A 26,081-nucleotide genomic window follows, 5' to 3' on the forward strand; every position below is an offset into this window, starting at 1 on the left:
ACTACCTTTTAAATTTTAAAATCCAAATCTTGATTCCAATATTCCTGACCTGTCTCTTGTTAGCACACGAAAGAAATAAGCTTTTTTTTTTAAACACAAGTTCCAATTCAGAATTTTTATAAACAACAAAAATCTCACACCTACTTAGTATCACTGTATATTCGCAAAAAGCAAGTTTCAGGAAAATAAAAAATGATTTACAAAAGGCACTGAATTTAGCAAAACTTGGTAGAGCTTTCCATTTTGGATCAAACACTGGAAATGTTCACGGAACACCACCAGTGTGTGAGCAGTCACGTACCCCGCAGAGAAGTCAGCCCTCAACCCAGGTGTGTAATTCTGGGTATCAGTCACGGCAGTGGTTCTAAGGAGACCCCCATGCTCCAGGCAGACGCCCCCCAGCAGGTCACGGCCAAGGGGAAGCTAAAATAAATGCAGTAAGGTAACTGACCAGGACCCAAAAATAACCCTCTAGTTGCCGTACTAAATCGCGACCCTCTCCTATAAAGGAAATCCACCAGCAGTGATCTGGAAATACGCAATAAACTTCAAAACCGGAGAGCTTACAGATCATTTTATTGGCACAACCCCGGAACCAAACGAAGTAACTGCAGTGCAGGCTCCTACGGCTGCTGGTCTGCCACGTGCTGGGACCACTCCCAGAGCTCCCACAGACCAGAGGATTTAGTCCCAGAGAAAAGCTAGTTTTATCTTCTGGTTAAATGTTTGTAATGACTCAAGTCATCTTCCAGGTTCGTTTACTCCCAGACATCCATCTCATCAATTGGTCTAAGCCAAGGGACCGACCGGCACAACAAAGATTTTCTATCAGGAACTAACGTCAGAGACCCTTCCCGGAACAGGAAGACGGCACGAAGCTCATCTTTTCTGCAGGCCTGGAGCTGACGCGAGAGCAGGTACCGGCAGCCCCAGCTCCAGCGTTCACCCGCGTTTCTCACACACAGATTGGGAATGGTGTCCTATGCTTGGGAATGACACACTGACGTCCACGTCGTTACACACTGACAATTGTCAGAAAGTCTGTAACTGGACTTGCTTCCATCAACTTCTCCCAAAACACCAGAAAACTAAATTTTATACAAAACATTTGCATTTTCTAAAAATCTTTTACTCTCAAAATGAGGACTAATAAATTAATCAGAATATGTTCTTTTTGGTAGAATTTTAGCAATAAACACACTAGCCTTCCTCCTTTAAAAACGAAGACGACGACGAGGCGCCCTACAAGGCTGTGAGCTGGGCCAGCCGCGCCATTCTGCGGATGTGGCCCCCGCTTGCGGGGCTATAGCGCCCAGGGCTGCCCAGGCCCGGGGAGTGGGGTGTGGGCCCGGGCTTCCCGGGGCTTCTCCCTGGGCTGCAGCTGTGGGGACAACCAAGATCCGGCTGCTGAGACTCCGGCTTCCCTTTCAGCGCAGGACTTGGCCAACTGAGGAAACCGAGAAAGGTCTGTCAGCACCGCCGGTGATACGGACCCTGCACCCAAGCCCTGACGGACCACATGTTTCCAGAAGAGGTGCTGCGAACCTCAGAACCCACGATTTTCCACACGAGTCCCGTGTGGCCCTGACCAGGGTTCCCGGCTGCTTCCACCCTGCACCCCCACCTTGCCAGCAGCACCCCTTCTGCTTTCCACCCGACTGGACACCTCCCGTCTGGGCAGGGTCAGCCAGCCACGGCCATGTCAGGAGCTGCGTCAGCCCGGCTAACCTGTGTTCCAGGTGAACCACTGCATGAACACATGGCAATCGCAACCGGACCATCCGGACGCCAGCTACCAACGAGCCCTGTGTAAGACAGGTTATCCGCAGGCCACTGACCTCTGTCTGTCCGAGGGGGAGTAGCACAGGACGGCGCTCTTCCATCTGTGGACGGCTGGGTACTGCTGAGGGTCCACAACTGTACACTCCAGAGCTGCCAGAACATCCCGATCCAGTTTTGACGGCTCCTCTCTACGAGGCAGGGAAAAAGGAAAGAAAAAGCAGAAGTGCTCATGATTAAAAGCACTTCCCACACCACCACTCAGGAGCCCAGCACAGGAGCAGGAGGGCCGACAGAGGCATGGAGCTGCTGGTCCGTCTCTGCAACCGCACGTGTCAGCTGTCGGGGCCGCGATGCGGGCCGTGAGGGACAGAGGGCACGGTGGCAGACAGGACGCACTGTCCCACAGGGAATGTGGTGGACCCAATACCGAGTATCTCTACCTCCAGGGTCACTGACCAGAAGGCTGACCCAGAAGGCCCGTCCCCTGGGAGGCTAAGATTACCCCAAGATGGTCTTTTTTGCTAAAACACACTGAGTTCTTGATACAGTTCCAGTCCTTCTGGGGAGGACTACTTCCCCAGGGAGGAGCACAAGACATGGGGTTGAGCTGGAAAGGAGAAGACGTCTCCCAGCAACGTGGATGATCGCAACAGAGCACCAAGAGCTACCAACTCATGGAAGAGATGGGAGCCGGAAAAACACGGCCAACCAAGTTGTGGGTAGAGAGAAGGGTGAAGAACACCAGGGAGGTACCACGTGAGCACATGTCCACCCCCACGGCCGCCCACAGCATCAGGCACACGCCACATTCACTCCCATGGCCTCAGGCATGCGCACACGCCCCACTCATACCCAAAAAGGAAGAGCCTCTGGACAGGCTCCTTCGCAGCGGGGACCCCTGAGCGCTCTGAGGACAAGGAACCACAGCGCTGCTGAGCCTCTTGCACGGGAGCGTGGGGACCCAGACGTATTTTAGCCATTTCGGCCGACATTTCGCTTTCTGTCCTGGTTTGGTTATTTGTAACTGTGTCAGCAGCAGGCAGCTCTAACAAGTCACTCTCGACGGCATCCATTCTTGATGTCAAGCTCTTCTTGTCTCTAGTTTTCATGTTTTTATTTGGTGTCTTAGAAAAGTTACTTCCTAGATCTTGCAAATTCAGTTTATCAAACTCGACTGTCAAGCCTGAGACTGGCGAGAGGAGAGCCTCCCCCGCGCTCGGGGCCTCTGGCTTCTTCCTGCCCAGGGTTCGGCCGCCGCTCAGGGGACTACAGAACCCATTCTTGCTGCTGTGGGGCCTGGGCAGCGTGGCGGCTTCTATAAGGTTGGTCTCCTGCTCCAAGGGAAGGATGTCACACTTCGCATCCCCAAAAGCGCTAATTGTGGGCTGGGTGTTGTTTCGAGCTGTGTTCTGCCGATTTTTAATCTCTTCCAAGCTCAAGTCATCGTCTTCATCCAGAAACGCCCTCACAGAGATGGAATTGCTGCACTTACGAGCACGGCCTACCGGGGAGAGAGAGAGCAGCTCTTCAGAGGTGTGGGGGACATGGCCCACGAGGGATCACGCGGTACAGCGGCAAGTCCCCAGGACCAGCACCAAACCGCCCTCTCCTCCAGACCCACCTCCTCAGACTCCCAGACACAGGCCTGCGCTGCCCCTGAGGAAAAGCCAGGCCGGACCCTGCACACAGAAACAACAGCGTCCAGCACCCCACCTTCAGAGGCAGGAAAGTGAGAAGGAAGCCGCGGCCAAGGGCAGGCCCACATGGGATGTGACAGTGGCTGACACCTCCCATCCAACCTGCTAGGACAGCGGGGGCTGAGAACATGAGCGACAGGGGCCGTCAGCTCTTCACACGGACGCACTTCTCGGTCTGCGGCCACAGGACAGGGTCCGAGTCCCGAGAACCTACAGACGTCTGCGTGTCCTTACCAAAGGCAGAAGGGTTCTCCTGACGACAGGCCTCATTTTCTCCTGAGTCCTGTTGGGCCTTTTTGCCTGCTTCCTGGTGAGTGAGATATTCTTCTAGTTTTTGCAGACCCTCCTGGGAAGACAGATCAACAAAACAGCCCAGAAAGTCCCAGTATTCGACCCAGGGATACCCCAGCTCATGAGCCAGCTCCCTGCAAGAGTAAGTACAATCCATCAGTCGGAAAACAAAGTGTAAAAACCCAAACTCACAGAACTGACTACACAGAAAACAGCCACTTTACGCTGGAAGTGCCAAACAATGCCTGTAATCTTGGTTATGATTATTATTTTATTGTAAATCTGGGGCTAAAATAGTACTTTGCGTTTTCTCAAGTAGGACAAGACTAAGCCGTGTTTCTGTCATGGGCCGTCGCACTGAACGCACTAAAGTCCTGGCGAGAGAAGGGGGCTTCGACCGCTCCACTCGCACCAGAAGCTACAGGGGCAGCAGGTCAGACATGAAACCCCATGAACAGACCGGCCTTCTCATTTCCTTAAAACAACCGTATAAAGTTGGAGAGGATTCTGGTTTTGCTCAGGCACATAAAAATTTGGAAGTCCTTGTCAAGTTCAAGCTGTAAACCTGAAACTAGGTGTGTATTTTGAGAAAAAGTTCTAAAACAATTCAACGTAGCTTTATTTGATTACACTGTAATTTAGATTCTTGACTATGGAAAAAACACTTTTCAGGGACTTTTTACTGGTAGCTTCTAGCGACACCCGCCTCTTGTGTTTTATTTCCTGCTTTACTGCCAAGAAGACACCCACCGTCTGGCCCATGATACAAAACACTGCCACGCCCTGGACGCCCTGCCCATTGGTCTCTGCCTGGAGAGGGACCACTATGGCGGGCACGTGTGTGCCACGTTCGCCGGAATCAGATTGCAGTCAAAAGGCTTCACATCCCCCCACCCCAACCCCACAAACACTTTTCAGGAATGGTAATGTTGCAGCTGTAACTGGTTTCTGAACTCAACCAACATAAAAGCATGCAGCGTACAAAACGACATTGCCACTCAGCTCCTGTCCCTTCACACTAAGCCAGCCAGTACCTTCCCACCCTCTCGATGCCTCTTTCTGGATCCGTCTTCCTGACATTGTGAAAGAAGCCTGCTCTCTCTCGAGGTGGCGTTTTCCAGAGTCTGCGAAAATCTTCTGCCTGAGGAGAAAACGTACTGAGCTGTGCTCTGCACCCAAGTCACAGGAGCCAACAGCACCACAGAGCCGGCTGAGTGCCTCCCAGCATCCCTCTTCCTCCTCACGTACCTGGGCAACATGCCCTCCCGTGTGGTAGCTGGACCGACCTCAGGGCCACGTGATGACAGTGGCACGAAGGGGCTCTGGCAAGGCTCCACAGGGGAGCAGCCCTGCTCCTTTCCAGTGGCCCCGGCTGGGCTGTGAGGGTCAGAGCTGCCACACTGACGGCCTCAAGTCACTTTCCCATCACACAAGAGGAAAATGCAGGTTTACGTTTTTATGTCACCATATTAGAGTTTTGTTTTATGCAACCAAATCTAACCCTGACTGATAACACCTGTTTTTGGAGACACTTCCATAACAGCAAGTAACTAATTATTTAAAATTACTAACACTGGGGCGCCCGGGTGGCACAGTTCGTTAAGCATCTGACTCTTGGTTTTGGCTCAGATCATGGTCTCAGGGTTGTGGGATCGAGGCCTGTCTCAGGCCCCTCGTTCACTGGGGAGTCTGCTTGAGATTCTCACTCTCCCTCTACCCCTCCCCCTGTTCTCTTGCTCTCAAATAAATAAATCTTTAAAAAATAACTATTACTTTTAAATTCTGTTATGAACAGTAGATCTCATGTTAGGTGTTTTGTTTTTTTTTTTTTAGATTTTATTTTTAAGGGGCTCCTGGGTGGCTCAGTCATTAGGCGTCTGCCTTCGGCTCGGGGCGCGGTCCCGGGGTTCTGAGATCGAGCCCCGCATCAGGTTCCCTGCTCCGCATCAGGTTCCCTGCTCCGCTGGGAGCCTGCTTCTTCCTCTCCCACTCCCCCTGCTTGTGTTCCCTCTCTCGCTGGCTGTCTCTCTCTCTCTCTGGCAAATAAATAAATAAATAAAATAAAATAAAAATAGATTTTATTTTTAAATAATCTCCACACCCAACACAGGGCCCGAACTTACAAGCTCGAGATCAAGAGTCACACGTTCCACCAACCAAACCAGCCAGGCACCCCTTTAAAATCTTTAACAAGAAAGATGACACACAGCGTATGAAACACTTCAGCCCAGACGGTGACCTTCAGTTTGTACATCGAAGTTTCCTAGTGACAATACACATCCAGGAATGTGGGAATGGAGAGCCCAGCAAGACCGGCATGTGCCACGAGAAGGGCCACTGATATGGACAGAAGAACCAGGTGATGATGGCGGGTTAGCCCAGGTAAACTTCGCTTCTCTCAAGTGTGGGCGCACCACCACACCCACCCCGGCTGACCAGAGAGGAACAGGGTCAAGACACTCTTGTTTCTCCAGCAGACGTTCTCAAACCTCATCACCAACTCACTGGGATTCCACGAGTCCCGGTCTCAAGACCAAACACAAAGCAAGAGCTGGAGTACTCAGGACTTCTGGTGGGGACAGCCAGGAGCTGGTTCCAGAAGCTTCTACAGTAACTTACCTTGGACGGGCTCAGGGGCCCTGCAAAGGCTCGCAAGGTCAGCACAGGGTCTCTGGGGCCGCCTCCACCATGGCCGATGTGAGAGGTCTCGGTCGTCTGGTCTGAGGACCACAACTCCCCAATCACTGGAGACGATGTGTCCTCGGCTCTCAGGAGTGGCACGTAGTAGTGGCCTGGGAGGAGGAGACACCCCAGGTAAGGCACTTGCTTGGGCAGGCCCTCACCTCAGCGTCTGTGTCAGCCATCTGGTAAACAGCCCGAGAAATAGCAGGGGCTTTGCATGCGATCCAGTGATGAAAAGGCTGCAGAAGCTCTGGCACCGGAGGTTCTGGGTGAGAGGCCAGTTTTTGCCAGACTTGCTTAACTAGCCCCACATTCTTCCTCCGCTGGAAAAGTAAAAGGAAGGAAGGAAGGAGAGCAGCAAACACCCTTCTTTACCCCCAAGTACTAAACAGACTGAGAGGCAGGACCTGTGTGACCAAGATTAACATACGTGGGAGCCTGAGAACTGTTAAAGGAGAGATAGGCCGTGGGGCAGAAGGCAGCACACGGAAGGGCTGACAGGGAGCTACTGACAAGCCAACCAACCGCCAGACCAAAGAGCTCCTCCCACCCTCCGCTCTGCCAATGTGCAGGCAGGCTGTGCTTGGGGAGCAGGGACCAGAGGGACCTGCCATGTGCGATACCCGCAGGGATTACAGGGTGATGCCATGAACAACAGTCAAATGACAACTTGCCGTCTCCCAGACAAGTTCAAGGCACCAAAGGAGGGATTATATGACAACACGTGGCATGTGAGCTGGGGGTTCAGGAAGCAGATCACCCTGAGAAGGGCTGTCCGCCTGAGAGGGGAGCTTGCTCCCGCGATGTAAGGCCAGGCTTAGGCAGCCCAGGGCCTTCCCACTGGCAGTCCTCACACTCCAAGCGCCAGGCCCACCTTACCCTTTAAGTACTCTCTAATCTGCTCCTTCAGTTCCACAGACTTATTTCTGCTTCTTTCACAAATGACCTATTTAAAAAAAACACAGTATGTGAACAGTCTATATCTTAATGTGTCACATTTTATCATTAAAATAATTTTATAAAAGCAAGTTTTAAGATTAACAAAACAAGGATAGTGTCCTAATGCTGATAATTTCATGAAGCCCACAATCAAAATACATGTGTTGAACAGTACAATCTTTCTTCCAAAATGTTCTGTAAGAGCTGAAGGGGTCAGGACAAGAACAAACTCCGTGGGTGAATTTTATTGTCTTTCTTCGTGCTACCCTGCACGTTCTAGTTTTCTGCCAGGAAAGGCACTATCAGTCAGGGCAGACACAGGCAGAGACGCTTGTAATTTCCAGCTCCGTGTGCTCCGATGCTGGGGGCCTGTCTGTTGCGGCTGTTTGGCTGGATTAAAACAGAATTCCTATTTAGCACGCAACACAGTGTTTTATTCTTGCTACTGCAGGAGTCAACTTTCTTCCTTACAGAACTGTAGTGACAAGAACATCTTTGCTGGAATAAAAAAAGTCATCTTCAAATAAGAAAGGAGCCACAAAATTACCATCTCCTGCCAGCCTGTGAGAGAAACCAACTAAGGAGGTGAAACCCTGTAAGCAGTGCAACTCTTTTTTAAAACGTATAACTGACTGTGAGGAACAGCAAATGCTTTAAGAATACCAGTCACCAAATACCACTCTAGACTGAAGAAACAGGCACACCCAGGCACACAAAAAGTTGAGTCAGCTACGTGAAAAATAATGGTAATTTCTGAGTTGCAGAATGGTGAACTTTATCTTTTGTGTATTCTATGGTTTCCATAGCAAGTGCACTCTCTATGTAACCACAGCAACTACGCCAGGTCCTGGTCCAGGTCCGCAGGCCCACAGCTCCAACACCCAGGACAAATCACCCATCTGAGTTCTGGCCAGGTCCACTTCCCTCCCACCTCGCAGGCACAGACGTACCTCTGCCCTCTCTGAGCCACATTTTGCTCCACTGCCAATATCAATGCTGACAAGACTTGTATGGGTCAGCTGAGAATACCTGGGAGGGGCTCAGGACAGCGTCTGGTACATAATGAACTGAGCACATGTCAGCTGCTTTCAGCACCATGATCCTCACCACCATCACCAACACCATCATCCTCATCACTACCATCAACCTCACCACCACCCCTTCACCATCACCACCATTCTCACCATCACCATCCTCACCACCATCATCACCATCCTCACCATCACCACCACCAACACCATCACCACCATCACCACCACATCCTCCGTTCTCCAGTTTCCTGTCAACTGAGGTATGCACAGAGAGAACCTGATAAAAAAACCATGAGCTGCTGAGAAAAAATAATCACTGGATTCAGGAAAATAAAATCAGCAAACATGGGTGGTTCATTCCTCCTGAGTCTACAGATGTGTCTTCTTCACGGTGCATGTGACTTCACAGTAACTATGATCAAGACCATAATTTCACATATTTTCATGTCTAACACTACAGTAACAGCATTTTAATAAATACTTACATCTTCAGGTGTTTTATCATATTTATTCCTTGGGTTTTTTACAATCAAAGGGTGTGAAGAAAGTACATTGACCACATCTGCATTCCCAAACTTACAAGCAAAGTGCAACGGCGTGTCATAGCCCTGAGAAAGGTGCAGAGAAAGAATACTTCTTTATGTTTGTTTCATAAAAACACGTTTCATGTTTTAAAAAAAAAAGGTGAAATAAACAGATGGAGGCAACACCCAGAATAAAACAAAGTCTATGACCTTGGTCTGTACCCGAAGAAAACTCTCTCTAGTGGCTAATACCCAGTAAATGAAACTCTCCACTCCTGACCCCAAGATGCTTGTCAATGCTCTGACTTGCCCTCAGTGGCACCCCTCCCCAGATACCTTCGACTAAGGCCTAAAGATCAGTGGGCCTTAGGGTAACAGCATCCCAGAGCCCAAGAGCTACACAGCAAATCCCCTCTCGGTACCCTCACTTGAATGACCACCGGTTCAAATGCAGCACATGTAAAACAGAACCCACTCACAGCCACCAGAGCTAGAAACATGGCCGTGCAGTCCACCTATGATTACCAAGGATGGCGGATCCCAGCTCTGAAGTCCCTGGCAGGTCATCCCTGCCCTCTGTATGCCACACTGCCATCCCCTTGGTTTCTTGCCCAAGCTACCAAGACTCCTCATGGGCCTTGCTCCTGCACTCACACTGCCAGCTCGTCTGTCTCCCACTAGGTGACCCAACTGATCTTGTGTGAGCAAATACCCTCAAGGTAGCTCCCATCCCCTGCTCCACACCCTCTAGGACCATCTCACCATTTCATACAACTTCCCACGTGAACCTGGACAAGTCTGGACATTTGCCTACAGCAGCGTCTCTAACTGCATCCTGACCTTTTGTCCAGGTTGGCAAACCTTCTCAACTGACGGCCAGAAAGTAAACAGTGAGAATGAGCAATGCTGTGTTCCAATGAAGCTTTATTTATAAAAACAGGCTGTCCTTTGCTGATCTGCCCTAGTGCGTTCTCCGAATTAGGACTGTGATTCATGTTCTACCTGAGACAACTCCAGCTCTGTGGCCCAAGCTCTATTAATAGCCTGATCTCCCCTGCCGGCCTGCAGAGGTGGGAGAATGATGGATGGTCTTTGGAGATCAGGGGTCGATGTTTCCACTCATTCAGAGCATCCAACCTCAAAGGGACCTCAACACCTCTGCTTCCTTCTGGCCGCTCCTCTCCCTCACACCACATAACGTCCATACATTTGTATGGACGTCTAACCTGCTCCAAAATCTGCAAACTCGACCGCAGCCTCTCTCGTCGTTCCTGCCGGGAACTGCTGTCCCTGCACAGACAAAGGCTCTGGGTTCTCCCGACACTGCTGGCTGACCCAGCCCTGCTTCTCACCATGCTGGTCTCTGTTGTGCTCCTGTGCTTTCTCAATAATCCAAATATGTGTGGCCAACACTTAAACAGGCTCCTACTCTTAGTTATGGCCAAAGATGGCCTATAACATCTAATTTCAAGAATGTATTAAGTGTTCCCCGTGGACGTGCATATGCACATTTTCTGTGAATACTGCATAGACATTAAGAAAAGCTGTATTTTCTGTAGGGCACGCACTTCTCTGTTATATTTTTCAAGTCACACTTCCTGATTGTACTAATCAAGTCAGGAACCTTCTTTATTGACTCTGTTCACCCTTCGTTTTAACAGACATTGCTCTGATTTTGCTCCTTCTGTCTTATTTTATACTTACTGTTGCTTTCATATAATCATTGTTTAATCTTTTATTTCCTTCTATAATTGTGCTAGCATGGCCAAATTTATCTTTATTCCCCCTTTTCTCTCTTGTTAATTTAGAAGTTATCCTTGCTTTGCAATTCTGGAGTTCAGTGTGTCACATTCGACACGTGTCATGAAAGAGTAAGCCACGCCCCACTCCAACAAGCTTCTGTTACTCCCTTTCCTGCCAACCACAAGTTTTCAAACTCCTAGGCTTGCTCAGAGCTTACAATTCTTGGCTCTAGGCTATCACTGGGTTCTGCCTTCTATAAATATGTAAAATTCTTCTGTTTTAAGAATTCTTATGTAAGCCTATGCACCATTAAAAACCAACCCTTTGAAATGTCAAACTCCGCAGGAAATATTCCTGATATTAAGTGGGGGAAAAAAATGATAATACATAGAATCTTAGAATAAAAGGCACCAAAACCCTTTTACTTTCTTCTCTCTTTAGATTTTGACATTGGCTCCTCCTCCCATCAAAGCCCAGCTCAGGCCGCTTTGGAAAAAGGCCCGGAGGGACCCGTCCTTGCACACAGCTGGGACTCAGGGGCACCGTGCGTGGTGCGGCAGAACGCTCGGGTGTGAGTGGATCCCGTCATCCACCCCTTTCTAAGCTAGCTGAGCTCAATGAACGTGCGTCTCCTCTCCACGAGCAGTGGGATGCAGACCCAAATCTCGTGTGGCGCTGGCCAGCCCCGTCCCGAGGCGCACTCACCACTCTGTCAGGGGTGTTCAGGTACAGGTCAACGATGTAACAGATGCGCTGCCGCAGCATGCTCGCGTCATCGTCTGGGTACATGAGCCGCATAAACTCAGGGTTTTCCAGAGTCTCCAGAGTCAGCTGGCAGATAGAAGCTTGATTCTCTCTGGCAGCAACATGCATAACGTTGTACCTACACCCTTCCTGAAAGAAAACTGCAGATTCTGAGCTCCACTTTTGTCAACCACAGTCTCTTGATGCTAATAATACTGGAAGCAGGCTTACCTGCACGATGGTTGGATTGTCCCCGGAACCAATCAGATACCGGGGGTTACTCCAGGTGAGATCAGAAAAGGTCTCTTCCTCTCCCTTCTCCACAGCTTTTCGAAGTTTGGCAGTGAGATCTTGAGTACGGGGGGTTTTATAACTGTTTGCTCGTTCTCTGTTTATCGTTTCTGACTCAGATGGGTATAAGCCGTCTGTCATTAAGAGACAGAATTTAAGAACACTTCACAAACATGTTCTCATCACCCACCCACTGTGTGCTACACTGAGGGCAACAAAAATCTCTCCCACAGAAGCTTACAACCTAGTTGGGAGTAACAAGTAAGAATCAATTAGCATGAACAGCAGAAGGGCGTATGTCCTAGCCAACAACGTGGCACAAACATCCCTACGGCGTGAGTCCAAGAACAAAAGGACCTGACTGGACTCAGGCTGTGGAAGGCTGTGTGAGGAGGGATAAGGGCACACCAGCAGCAACCACACAAGAACTTCCAAGCACACAGAGCGTTTCCATTAAGGCAGAGTGAGCCAAAAGTGATTTTGTTGTTTAATCACAACCACCTAGAATGTCTGAAAGCAATCTCTAGAGGAGTATTTTCACAAACTGCAAACTGTTCAAAACCACTCTGGTTCCCCTCTAAGCAGCACCTGTGTAAGGCCGAGTAAGGAAACAGAGGAAAGCAGGCAGATGGGGCTTTTGATGGAAGGCCTTATGTCCACAAGGAAAAGGTGCCTTTCCCGGGAGCCCCAGCCGGCCTGGGAAACTGGACGACCGTGAGCGCCTAGAGGGGACAAGATGGAGGCTAGGCAGAAGTTAGAGGCTGCTGGGGTTGTGCACCGTGCCGACTGAAAAGACCTCTCACGAGACCCTGGTTTGGAGCCAGAGCGGGTATGGTCAGGTCTCTGACTGGACAGGGCCTGCAGGGGAGCTCAACTTTGCAGGGTTGTCTGGATCAAAGCAGGTGGCACAGCCCCAGAAGCAGGTGTAGCTTCAGGCGGGAAGCAGACAAGTCTCAGCATCTAACAAAGCCCCTGAGTCCCAGGGGCAGCAGGGAGCAAGGGAAACAAAGGGAGGAGAATACAAGGGCCCCTCAGCTGCTTCTCCCTTGGCCTTGTCAGCTTCAAGGCCTGGAGCAGATGCCCGGCCCACTCAGTGTCCCACTGCCTCTCTCCTCAGGGTCATTCCCAGACCAGGTGACTGACCCATTCTCCACGCCCGGGCCTTAGCTCTCTACTTCCCAGCAGACTTGCCTTCTCTCAAGGAGAAAACCAATTACAATACATGGGGAAGAGAGCGCAAACCCCTGGGCCCCACCTGACAGTAACACCAAGAAGTGAGCCCCTATAACATTACCTTTCAGTCCACCACTGCTGAAGAGCGGTGCTATTTTCACAGGAGAAAGTGGTAAAGAGGCTTTGCTTGGAGAAGGGAAATAATCACAAATTCCTCTGGCAAATTTCTCAGCATCTTCTCTACTTGAAAAAGCTTTAAATCGAGATCCTTTGATCATTTTGACAGCCTGCAATGCTTCCTTTTTGTCTTCATAAACATGAATCTTTTCTGCATGGGAAAAGTAACAGGAAAATTAGACAGGAGTAACCAGAGTCACTGTCACTTCACACCTTTAGTTCATACCTGAAGACCATGGGTTTCTTTTTTCTTTCTTTTTTTTTTTAAGATTTTATTTATTTATTTATTTATTTGAAAGAGAGAGAGAGCACAAGCAGGCAGAGCAGCAGGCAGAGGGAGAAGGAGAAGCAAGCTCCCCGCCAAGCAGGGAGCCCAATGCGGGGCTCGATCCCAGGACCCCGGGATCATGACCTGAGCCGAAGGCAGACGCTTCACCGACTGAGCCGCCCAGGCGCCCCCATGGGTTTCATAATAAACAACTGCTACCCAGTTGTCTCATTTTTCTCTCATATTAATACTTCAGATTTTTTTCTTAAAGATTTTGGGGGGGGTGCCTGGGTGGCTCAGTCAGTGAAGCGTCTGCCTTCGGCTCAGGTCATGATCCCAGGGTCCTGGGATCGAGCCCCGCACCACGCTTCCTGCTTAGCTGGGAGCCTGCTTCTCCCTCTCCCTCTGCCCCACCTTCCACTTGCACTCTCTCTCTCTCTAATAAATAAAATATTTTTAAAAATTAATAAAAAGTGGGTTTCTTAAAGATTTTATTTATTCATTTGACAGAGAGAGATCACAAGCAGGGAGAACCGCAGGTAGAGGGAGAGGGAGAACCAGGCTCCCCGCTGAGCAGGGAGCCCTGTGCGGGGCTTGATCCCTGGACTCTGGGATCATGACCTGAACTGAAGCCAGACGCTTAACCCACTGAGCATACATTAAAGACTTTATTTTTAAGTAAGCTCTACACCCAATATGGGGCTCAAACTCACAACCCCGAAGTCAAAAGTTGCACACTCCACCGACTGAGACAACCAGGTACCCCAATATTTCAGATTTTTAATCTTGAAGAAAAAGGGCCTTAGCAAATCAAAAGAACACAATAAGCTTGATCGTATGTATGGGCATGGATATAAAGATGTATATTTGTACACATGTGTTAACTTTTTTTTTTTTCACATGTGTTAACTTTATATCTAAGGATACTATATCATACTGAAAAATGAAATTCCTGGATCAATGCTCTAAATAAAAATAATAAAAGCAAGTTAAAAATTATGACTGTATTAGCAAAGAATGTTAAGAAAATAATTTTAAACATAATTTTGGGTGGGGAATGCCTTTCTAAACATGCCAAGAAACCAAGACTACATTAAGGAAAAGAAAGTTCCAATTACAAAAAAATATTAAAGTTAGGTAGGGGAACTCTCATAATCAAATCCATAAGAGACTCTCATAAATACATAAAGTACAAATGACAGATGGGGAGGAAAAAAAATTTTTTAAGGGGAGAAAAATTTTTTAAGCAATATAACAGAATAATGTCCACTGCCCAATAAAAATGGTCAACAGATATGACCAAAAGATGCACCCAATTAAACCACAACCATATAAAAAAGGAACCCACCTACAACAAGACAGAGGTCTCTGTTATTCAAAAGATACAGAGGGAAGCTCCAGAACATGCAGCATGGCTGACAAGAGCGGAAACAAGACACCCGCCTTCCCTTTTATAGACCTAAAACGTTGGGTTCAGTACTGTACAGACTGGAAAAGTCACTCTCTCAAACACAGTGAATGCTAATGCCTTTTGGAGGGCAGTGGCCTTCAACGTTTTAAAAATGCATTCCTTTTCTTTTTTTTTTTTAAGATTTCATTTATTTATTTGACAGAGAAAGAGAGACAGCCAGCGAGAGAGGGAACACAAGCAGGGGGAGCAGGAGAGGAACAAGCAGGCTCCCAGCGGAGGACCCCGGGACCACAACTTGAGCTGAAGGCAGATGTTCAACGACTAAGCTACCCAGGTGCCCCCCCGAAAAATGCATTCCTTTTGACCCAACACTTCTACTTACCATTTTTATGAAAATAAACATAAGGCACATTTTTATATATAGATCTGTTAAATTTAAATGAAAATATATTAAAAACAAAAATCTGAATTCATATATATATATATATATAAATAAAATATAGGAGGGTCAGGAATGATGCATAAAAGCAGTTATAAAGTGGTTAATTCGAGTAAGATTTGGGTGGAGAGGAGGAAAGACATTTCACTTTTACTTTATATACTATATATGTAATTTATGTTTTATGTAAGTTGTAAATGTAAAACATGTAAATATGTTTTTTTTTTTTACAAAAAGCAACTTTTATAATAAAAATTAGAAATTGCATCATGACCATTTCTAGTGTCACTAAATCTTCTTTAAAAAAACTTTTTTTTTTTAAACATTTGAGAGTGAGAGAGAGAGAATGCGTGCACAAAGGGGAGGGGCAGAGGGAGAAGGAAAAGAAGACTCCCCACAGAGCAGGGAGCCTGACTCGAGGCTCAATCCCAGGACCCCGGGATCATGACCGAAGCTGAAGGCAGACATTTAACCAATTGAGGCACCCAGGCACCCCTAAAAAATTCTTACAGTTGAATAACATTCCATTCTACTCATGGTACATAATACGTCTAACAAATCACCTATTTCAGGGTACCACCACAAATATCACAATAATGACAGCCTGTAATTGCCGAATTCTAATCAACATCAGGCTTTCATTAATTCTTTCCAGTGCTAAATCTACTTTAGTTTTGTTTAAAATTGCAATTCTTTGGGGTACCTCTGTCCCTCCCCCCCAGCTCACGCTCGCTCACACAGGCTCACTCATTCACTCTCTCTCTCAAATAAATAAAATCTTTTTAAAAAATTGTAACTCTTTGATGTTCAAAAGTACTTATAGCTGCATTAGTTACATAAAAGGTGTTCAGATTCTATTGGGGAAAAAAAAAAGGGAAATAATTAATCAGCAAATGGCAGCTAGCCAAAATCTATTTGTAAGTGAAGCATGTCTCACAGAACCCAATTTTCTTCATTTTTAAAAATTCACATATACATTTACAAATAATTCAGCAGAGTTCTACATAAAAATGCTAACAATGGTTCACTTGGGGTGGTGAAATTATGGTGATTAAATTATTTTCTTCTCTGTGGTCTGAGATTTTCAAAATCACCTTCCCCTGCTGTCCACAGACCACCTGTGTAAGAAACACCAGGTGCTTGTAACATTACCATTTCTCGCTGGGGTGTCCTCGTACGCCGGGCACACCCCATAGTACAGAGGCGGCTCTGTAGAGGCCCTGGCCACGGCTTTGTGGCCACTGACTCCAGTGGCAGCACTGAAGGGCACGGAGCAGGTCTTAGACGTCACGACCTCTTCCTCTGGAGGATTCAAGCCCACGCTATAACCAAAATCTCTGTCTTCAGACAAGCCGACCGGCTCGGCCTGGCTCCCTACAGCAGACTTCAAAATCCTTTGTGCACCCTGGCTTAGAGTGGTGGCACCTGAGGTGTCGAGGCCGGGAGGATGTGAAGGCAGTGTTCTTCCGTGCTCTAATAAAGCCTGAGCCAATTTTTTCTCAAAAATGAACCTGGTAGTTGATGTAATGGGTCCACATTTCAATCCGGCTTTCACAATTTCTTCTCTAAGGTCATCGGGATTCAGGAGTTTCAGTCGTGCCAAGATGGCATCCATTGTCATTTCACCTAGGTCCAAGACAACAGAAATCAATCTGATGGTTATAAGTACATCTTTTCCTATTAAAAAACAAAACAAAACAAACCACACAGCAGTAGCAAAAAAAGCTGGCTTCAGTCTCATTTCAATCCAGTGTCACTCCGTATTTTTGGTAGTCTATCAGCCCTCTATGAGAACTTTCTGAAGTTCTTGGTTTCCAAATTGCTAATAATCTAAACAAAATTAAAACAAGCAGTTTCTGGTTCACCTCGACAAGAATGTTAGAACCTGGTACTATTACGTGATACATTCACACAAACATTCTAGGAAGGTAAGCACAGTGGGGAAATAGGCACACTCATGCGTTGCTGGAGTGTAATGTGGAACAAACCCAAGGAAGAGGGCAAGTGAACAACAGCCACCAAACACCCAACTCCAGAAATAAATCCTACAGATATATTTGTACTCTATTCCATAAATAAAGGGAAATTACGCAAAGGTTTAACCAGAGGAGTCACAAAGATAGCTCTGGCAATCACTCTGCTAACACTAAGAGCAAGGAGCTAACGTTTAACATTTTGGGGGTCTTTCCAAGTGCCTGGCTCTAGTGTAAACGCACTAGGATTTTTCCGTGCGGCAGGTTATCACTACTGTTCACTCCCACTTCACAGATGAAGAACCCAGATCACAGAGACACTAAATAACTCATTCAAGTTACACACCTACCCAACAAGCGGATCTGAGCTAGAGTAAGAGCTTTAATCAATACCTTTGGAGAAAGAGCAGTTAAACCTATGCATTACAGGTTTAAGCGTGGTTACCAAGAATTGGGAAGAAGGTAAGTAGTAAGGGGGCACTGACTAGTGCTGTCATAACGGGGCTGGACATGAGGGCTCAGATTAGAACTGGAGGTCTTAAGGACAGATGGATAGGATGCCATGGGAGGGGTTTGAGGGAGTGTAGTCAGCCTAGAGTAACATCCAGATCTCCAGTCTAGATGCCTAGGAGTGACTCCACCTGAGACAGAGAATACTAGAGATAGACAGAGGGAGACTTAGGCACTGTAGCATCAGAAACACCTTACTGCCACTAACTGGGCATTTCAATTTTCAAGTCCAAGATTTACAAGTTCCGAGCGGGTAACAGATCTGAGAGTCATAAGCACATAGATGGTGATTATAATACCAATAATACACCAGGTATAACAAGGAACAAACACAAAGGATTAAAAAACAGGAGAGAAAAAGAGTTTCTCTTTTTCTAGGAGTTTCTCCTAGAAGGGATGAAGAAAGAATTGCACACAGAAATGTATCAATGAAACCAAGGAGTCGAGAGTTTTAAGAGGTATTTTCAGGTGAAATGATGGAACATTCAAGATTAACTTTAAATTACTCTAGGGGTGCCTGGGTGGCTCAGTTGGGTAAGTGTCTGAGTCTTGACTTCGGCTCAGGTTACGATCTTGGGGTCGTGAGATCAAGCCCTGTGGTCAGCGGGAGTCTGCCTGAGCTTCTCTCTCTCCCTTTAAAATAAAGAAATAAATCTTTTGAAAAAATAAAGAATTTAGCAGGAAAGCAAAAAGGGGGGCAGTGACAAATATAAGATTCACAAAATATTAATATCTGTTGTAGCTGGATGATGACTACAAGCAAGGACTTCATTACCTTACCCTATTTCTGTGTATGTATGTATGTATGTATGTATGTATTTTTTAAGTAGGCTCCACACCCAGCACGGAGCTCAATGCAGGGCTTGAACTCATGACCCTGAGATCTCAGCCAGAGCTGAGATCAAGAGCCAGAGCTCAATGGACTGAGCCTCCCAGGCGCCCCTGTGTTTTGTTTTGTTTTTTTAACTTTTTTTTTTTTAAGATTTTATTTATTTATTCGACAGAGATAGAGACAGCCAGCGAGAGAGGGAACACAAGCAGGGGGAGTGGGAGAGGAAGAAGCAGGCTCCCAGTGGAGGAGCCCGATGCGGGGCTCGATCCCATAACGCCAGGATCACGCCCTGAGCCGAAGGCAGACGCTCAACCGCTGTGCCACCCAGGCACCCCTGTTTTTTTAACTTTTAATGCCACCTCTCCCCACCTAACTCCAAGGTTTCAAAAATGGCTGTTACTTATTTGCAAAGGGGATACTGCACAGTCCCAAAAAACTGCCAAAGAACTTGAAGGAGGCGGCCTACTGACCACAGGATTCTACCCGGGGAGGGTACCTAAGCAGATTCCCCTGGTACCTGAGCAACAGAGGCAGCTCAGTGATAGGAACTGGCATGAAAGGCACAGGGTAAGAGCCACACCCAAGGGGTCGGGACAGGTGGGAGAGACGCTCCAAATACAGTTGCATCCATTCCCACGAAAGTCCAGCTTTCGTAACACTCCCGTGTCTTTGCTCTAAAGCTATCTTTCTAACCTGGGCTAGTCTTAAGGGGTTTTGTCTTTGCAGCCAAGCAAGCACTAAACAGAACAATTACATTACGTCACAGCACTAACCATGTGACCTTGGACAAGTTATGCAAACTCTAAGCCCGTTTCCTTATCTATAAAATGGACGTAATAACAGCTCTCCTTCTTAGGCTGCAATGAAAATTAGACCAAATAATACATGTCAACTCTGCGCTGCTGTGTTTGACACTGACAAATTATCCTAAGTGTCAGTTCTGGTTACTAACCCAGGCTTATTAACCTTGCAGATCACAGAATATGCTAGAAAGTCAATTTGAATAAAAACGATAACACTGTAATTAATATTCGTAATACAATATACAAGTATTTGCTCATGTGTACAAAATGAAGAATGAAGCAGAAACTAACGCGCTTGGGTACGTGGGGCAGACGGTGGAAACTGGATAGGAAGAATGGATAGAGGGCCAGCCCAGGGGAGGGCAACACTTTGAGTAGCATTTCATGTGTTCTGACTTTAAGAAACGGGTCTGTGATCCACATACTAAAAAACAATAAACAAAAAGATGGGGGAAGGCCCCCCAAGTGGAATACAAATTAGAAACATAACGGGTGGGACAGAACTAACCTAGTAAATGAGAAACAGTACGTGGCTATGCACTCTACCGGTCAGCGATTCTGAAGCTACTTTATGCCTACTCTAGGAATCAGTAAATCAGTAAATAATTAGAGACAGTGGCTAAGGAAATCCGGGTGACAAAAGGGAGCTACAAGCAAGGGGCGGGGGAGGCCAGAACAGGAGTCAGCAAACTTCTGTAAAGGGCCTCAGACTAGGTTTGAGGCTTGGGAGCCATAAGCTCTCTCCAACACTCAAGAACAGCTATAAATCCAGTAAGACTTTACAAAAATAGGAGGGGGCTGGGTTTGTCTGACAGGATGTGGTTTGCTGAACCTTGGACTAGAATCCGAAGTATCTGCCCGACCCTGACTGACCGAGACACAGAGAAAGATGACAATACAGGAAACCCAGTCAGGTCTGCAAGGTGAATAACGAACACTTCCAGGCTGTCCTACTTAGAGTGATGATGTAAGACGCTAACATCAGGGAATCTAAGTGAATGGTATACTGGATCTAACTTTATATTTCGAAAAAATTATAAACTCAAGTTGAAAAACACTATGGACAGTCCGTGGCGTCCCTCACTGGTGACATCTTAAACGCTGTAGCGCATCAGGAAATGGACAGGGGCCAAGCTTCGCCACGGCCTGCATCATTCTGCTGTCTTCGTATGGAATTCCACGACCATCCACCACACGTATAAATTCAAAATAAACCGTTCAACTGTTCGACCGTAACAAAGATCTGCTGTCCCCTTACCCCCTTACCCCCAACCTCCTCCACTGTCCCCAAACCCTGGCAACCACTAATTTGTTCTCTATCGCTGTAATTTTTTAAAGAATGTTACTATAAATGGAATCATACACTACAAACCTTCTCAGATTGGCTTTTTTCATTCAGCGTAATGCCCTAGAGACCCACCAGCACTTCCTTCCTTTTCACACCTGGGCAGCACTCTATGGTGTGAATATGATCACAGATCAGTCCGTTTGGCCATTCAGCCCTCAGGAGACATTTGGGCTGCTTCCAGTGTTTGGACACTACAGTTACAACTAGTTGTAAGCACCCACTTACGGGTTTTTGTGTAGAAGTAAGTTTGCATTTTTCTAGGATAAATGCCCAGGAAAGCAGTGCACAGTTACGTTTTTGAGCAACTGCCAGACTGGTTTCAGAGTGGGTGAGCCTTTATTGTTTCCACCAGCGATAAATAAGAGACCGTTTTCTCAGCATTTCCACCAGCATCTTGTGGTATTTTCATTTTAGCCATTTTAATGGGTGTAATATCTCATTTTAGGTTTAATTTATATTTCACTATTGGCTGGAAACGTTGAGCATCTTTTCATATGTGTGTATTTGACTCATACTCTTTTTTGTAATTTTTTATAAGTCTAAAATGACTTCAAAATAGAAAATTAAAAACTAAAAAGGAAATTTTTCATTAAAAAAAGACACTCCAAACCCTAATCTCTTAGTCCCATGCCCTAATGGACACACACATCATTTAACTTTAGCATCTGGGGAATCTGTAGTCTTGGTGTTGGACAGTTACTTGGTACAAGGCTGACTGTAACTGGACAAGTCGGCACGCTATGTACTCAAGATGCCACCTAAGGGGGCGCATGGGTGGCTCAGTGGTTAAGCATCTTCCTTCAGCTCAGGTCATGATCTCGGGGTCCTGGGTCCAAGTCCTTAGTTGGGCTCCCTGCTTGGCGGGGAGCCTGCTTCTCATTCTCCCTCTATCTGCAGCTCCCACTGCTTGTGCTCTATCAAATGAATAAATAAAATCTTTTTTAAAATGCCAGCTGAAACTTTAAGGGGATGAGAGAAGGTAAAACAAGCATCAACCAAGAGGATAGGGGACAGGTGGACCTGGTGTCCGGAGGCCCGCATTCCCAGCTGGCCTCTGCCTCCCTCCTGCGCTCTCAGCCAGGACAAGAGAAGGAAGTCATCCCTATGGGCCCTGTTAGCCCTGAGATTCCATGGTGGGCTCATCAACTTTACTTTCTGCTACTAAAATTCGCCCTCCTTTCAGAGTCTTTGAGGAACTATCGTTTATGCTGCGGAAAGAACCCAAACTTTCGCGCAAGAAAGCGAACTACACGTGAACGAGAAGGGCCCCGAAGGCATGCAGGGTGCGCAGGATCCGGCGAGCCCACTGCTGCAGCACAGGACAGGGGAGCAAGGCCACGAAGGAGACGAGCACAGACGGCGGGACCCCGCAGAAGGGCGCCTTGGTCACACTAGGATCCTAACGAAAACTGCCCAGAGACAAGCCACCGGAGCTCCCAGCTTTCCCACCGTCGGTGTGTTGAAGACTCCAGAGTCTTACTCTGGGTCTTTCCCCAGAACCCCAGATTCGGGCCGGAGAGGGCGGGGGGCGAGGCCCGGCGGCGACGGGAGGGGAGGAGAGGAGGCCCAGCGCAGCGACCGGCCCAGGGAAGGGAGAAAACCGAGGCCCGGGGAGGGGAGGGGGCCCGGGGACAGGAGGAGCCCGGGCCCAGGGAGGGGGAAGGAGGGGGCCGAGCCCCGGCGACGCGGGGTGGGTGGGAGAGGAACCCAGCGTAGCGACGGCAGCGGGCTCGTGGAGGGGAGGAAACCGAGGCCTGAGACGGGCGGGGAGGGGACCGAGGACCGGCGACGGGAGCGGAGGAGAGGAGGCCCAGCGCAGCGACGGGCCCGGGGAGGCGAGGGTGACGAGGCCCGGGGAAGGGAGGGGACCCGGGGAGGGGCGGGGGGCCGAGGCCGGGGGAAGGGAGGGAAGGAGAGGAGGCCCAGCGCAGCGACGGGCCTGGGGCGGGGAGGGGGCCGAGGCCCGGCGACGGGAGCGGAGGAGGCCCACGACGGCGACGCGAGGGGCGCGGGCCCACCGGCGGACAGGCCTCACCTGGGTCTAAGGCCGAGTTCGTGGCCTCGCCGGGCGGCGGGGCTGGGGGCCCGCTCCGGCCCAGGCCCCGCGGCCGCTTCTCCAGCCGCCGCACCAGCCAGCGCACCGCGATGAGCAGCACCGAGGCGCCCAGCAGCTCCCACACCAGTGGCGCCCACTCAGCCGCCGCCAGCCGCGGCCACAGCATCGCCGCCGCCCGGCCGCCGCCGCCGCCGCTGTGGAGGACGCCGCCCGCCTCAGGACCCCGCGGCCCGAGCTGCCCGCGCCGCTGCCTGCCGGCGCCGCACAGCGGGCTGGCCGGTGCGGGGCCGAGACCGCACGCGCGGGTCGGGGCGCTCGCCCCCGAGTCCGGTGGCCCGGCAAGGGAGCGCGGCCGGGGCCCCAGTCCCTGACGGCGCGGGGTGGTCGAGCGCGCCTTCAGGCAGTGGCGCGGGCAGCTCGAGTCGCGGGGTCCTGGGACGGGCGGCCTCCACCGCCGCGGCGTGCTGCGAAAGGGGGCTCCCGGAGCGGGCCGGGGAGAGGGGCGGTCTGGAAGGCGGGTTTCGGGGGTCGGGCGAAGGTTGGGGGACCGGGGTCCGGAGGGCGAGGTTCGGGGGGCGGGGCCTGGAGGCAGGGTTCGGGAGGCGAGGTGCGGGGGTTCGGAGGGCGGAGTCTGGTGGGGCGGGCAGTAGGGGGTTCCGGAGTCGGGGGGGGGCAGGGTCCGGAGAGCGGGGTCTGGGGGACGAGGGTCCGGAGAGCGCGGTCTGGGGGGGCGGGGCCTGGAGTCAGGGTCCTGAGGCGAGGGGGGGGCGGGGATCGGGGGGCGCTCGGGGAGAGGGGCAGGGTCCGGAGGGGGGTTCCGGGAGCGGGGTCGGGTTCCGGTGGCCCGGCGCGCGGCCCGGGGCGGGGGCGGCCTGGGGCTCAGCGGGCTGCGGGGCGGTGCCGCTGAGAGCGCCCCAGCTCCGCCCGGTCCCAGTGGAAACGGCGGCTCGCGGGGTCGGCGCGACCAAGGCTCTCCAGGCGAGAGTCGGGACTTGGTTGGTTCTCCTGGACACCTGTTGAGACAGCGGAGTTTCTGCCGGCGCACGATTTTAGAACAAGGTTCTGCACGCCGGAGCAAGGCGCTCGGGCGAGACCTTAACCGTGCAGCTGGCCTCCCCCGGCCGAGTCCTGGGGGCGCGGAGGGCTTCCCGAAGGAGTGGGTGCGAGCAGCTGTGCCGGAGGTGTCCGGCCGGGCTCCGGGCTCGGTTCCTCCCACGCTGGCGCGGGGGCCGGGAGGGCTCGACTGTATAAAGTAGCCTGGGGGACCGCAGGGGCCGAGGGAAGCACTCCATATGCTTGTCAAAACTCTCAGACGTGCACAGAAAAAGGGTGAATCTTACTGTAACTCATACATTTTTAATGAAAAAAAAAAAAAAACACCACACAAAACCCTGAAGAAATGTGACATCCTTGGTAAACGCATTTAATGGGGTTGGTACTGACAGTGCATTGGGCACAAAAGAAGAGTCAGTAAATCGGAGGGTGAGTGAAATGCAGATTGAACCCACCATGAGCACTGCTGTACACGCGCCGGAATTACTTTTGGTGAGGAGGTGGACAACTGTGGCACCCTCGCACGGTGCTGGCGGGAGTGGGAGCAGTCAAGCACTCCGGAAACGGGGAGGCGGTTCCCCGGGGTGGACGCCGCGGCTCTGTGGCTCAGCAGTGCTCTTAGGTCCGAAGGTGGACGTCCACACCGTGTGCCGCGGCCCCACACAGGAAGCGCCCGGGTGTTTGGATCAACGCCAAACTGTGGACCTGTCATTTGAAATTCTACGGTGCAACTAGATTCAGAAATAACATGGATGACCCTCAGAACCGTACTGACCACAAGGATCCCCCCCAAACACAAGTGCGTACTGTACAGTCCGTTCGTAAGAATCTCGAGAACAGCCAAAGCTTGTGGTGATAGCAATCCGGGCAGGGGCCCCGTCTGAGTGGGACATGAGAGAACCCTTATTGTGAGGGAAATGCTCCCTGTCTTGCTTGGGTACACACTGGTGGATGCCAGACTCCCCAAACTGGACACTAAACATCTTTTACTGTAAATTTTGTGTATATTTAAAAGGGAAGAAAGAGGGCCCTGCTAGAATGAAATCTTGCCATTTCTTGTTTTTAATTACTAAGCATCCTGAGAACAGACTGTCCCCAGCACGTCCCCAGTCTTTTTTAAAAAAGATTTTAAGAGATTGCACATGAGTGGGGGTAGGGGCAGAGGGAGAGAGAATCCCAAGCCAACTCCAAGCAGGGCTGGATCTCACGACCCTGAGATCATAAGCTGAGCCGGGTCCCTTGACCTTTTTACAAATGTGTGCCATTGCGGGGATGAGAGCACCCGGCTCCGGGCCAGAGTGTCTGGGCCGGTACCATCGAACCCCTACCTGCTGGGTAACTTTGGGTGAATTACTTAATCGCCCTGTGCTTCATTTTCCTCGGTGGTAAAATGGAGGATGATAATCACCCCTGTCTCAGAGGCGAGGATTAACACGCCAGCCCTTGCCGCAGAGCCTCCACACAGCAAGGGCTTGTAACTGTTAGCTGCTATTACTATTTTGGTAGTTTACAAAGCATAAGTTGTCCAGCCCCTTCACGAGGTAGCAGGGTCCTCCCCTATCAGACGGGGTTTTGTTAGAGTAATCATGAACCCCAGCAGTTCGGAGAGCACGGATGGGATTGTGAATTTGGGTAGAAGCTGTGGCCAGGAGCAGCCATCCTCCACTTCTTAATGACAGAAACTCGCAGCTGTCACTGTACATACTGTTGTCTAGCTAAAAACCACACCCTGTGGCCCAGGGACCACACGGAGGCCATGGACAGTGGTCTGTGGAGCTGGCCAGCGGCACCCTGGAACGAGGGCACAGAATATGCCTTCCAGGGGCTCTCCAGTCCACATGGGAAAGGCAGACAGGAAGCCGGGACCTGAAGCCGCTGTCCTAGACCACAGGTGGAAGTCACAGATTATGCCAGAGATAGACGGCACCACGAAACTGCCCTGTCTGGTCCTGTTTTTATGCTTGGGCTGTTGTACGGAAGAGGAACTTCCCTCATTTAAGCCGCTGAACTTTGGGGTCTCTGACAGCAGTTTTACCAGCCTGAACAGTATGCTGATACCAGGACTTTCTGGGACTCCAGCAAACAACAGGGATCCTACGACGGCAGGGTCGTCCTCACCAGCACCTAACGTAGCCTACCTTTGAGTAAGAGTGGGATAGTCGTGAGGGAAAACAGTTCGACGTTAAGAAGCCAACCCTAAATTTAACTGACCACTATTTACCACTGAGGTAGAAGTGAGAGAATTTGAGATGTAAACCCCTGCCAGTAGAAGTGGGTTTCCAGCAAATGAACAGAAATTAAATTTAGAACTGAT

General features: G+C 49.7%; 1 protein-coding gene across 1 annotated transcript; it reads right to left on the reverse strand.

The window, feature by feature from the left end:
* Positions 1–559: 559 nt before the first annotated feature.
* Positions 560–22,917, reverse strand: ANKLE2 (ankyrin repeat and LEM domain containing 2). The gene is made up of 13 exons (XM_040620067.1): positions 22,694–22,917; positions 16,345–16,818; positions 13,019–13,225; positions 11,665–11,858; positions 11,395–11,583; positions 8,908–9,030; positions 7,332–7,398; positions 6,390–6,562; positions 4,805–4,911; positions 3,714–3,904; positions 2,635–3,283; positions 1,839–1,970; positions 560–1,447 (listed from the first exon to the last, which is right to left on the reverse strand). The coding sequence occupies exons 1-13, from the start codon at positions 22,878–22,880 to the stop codon at positions 1,243–1,245; spliced, it is 2,898 nt and encodes a 965-aa protein (XP_040476001.1). The 5' UTR covers positions 22,881–22,917; the 3' UTR covers positions 560–1,242.
* Between the last annotated feature and the right edge of the window lie 3,164 nt (positions 22,918–26,081).

This window comes from Ursus maritimus, unplaced genomic scaffold (assembly GCF_017311325.1).
Source record: "Ursus maritimus isolate PB19 unplaced genomic scaffold, ASM1731132v1 scaffold_33, whole genome shotgun sequence".
NCBI lineage: Eukaryota > Metazoa > Chordata > Mammalia > Carnivora > Ursidae > Ursus > Ursus maritimus.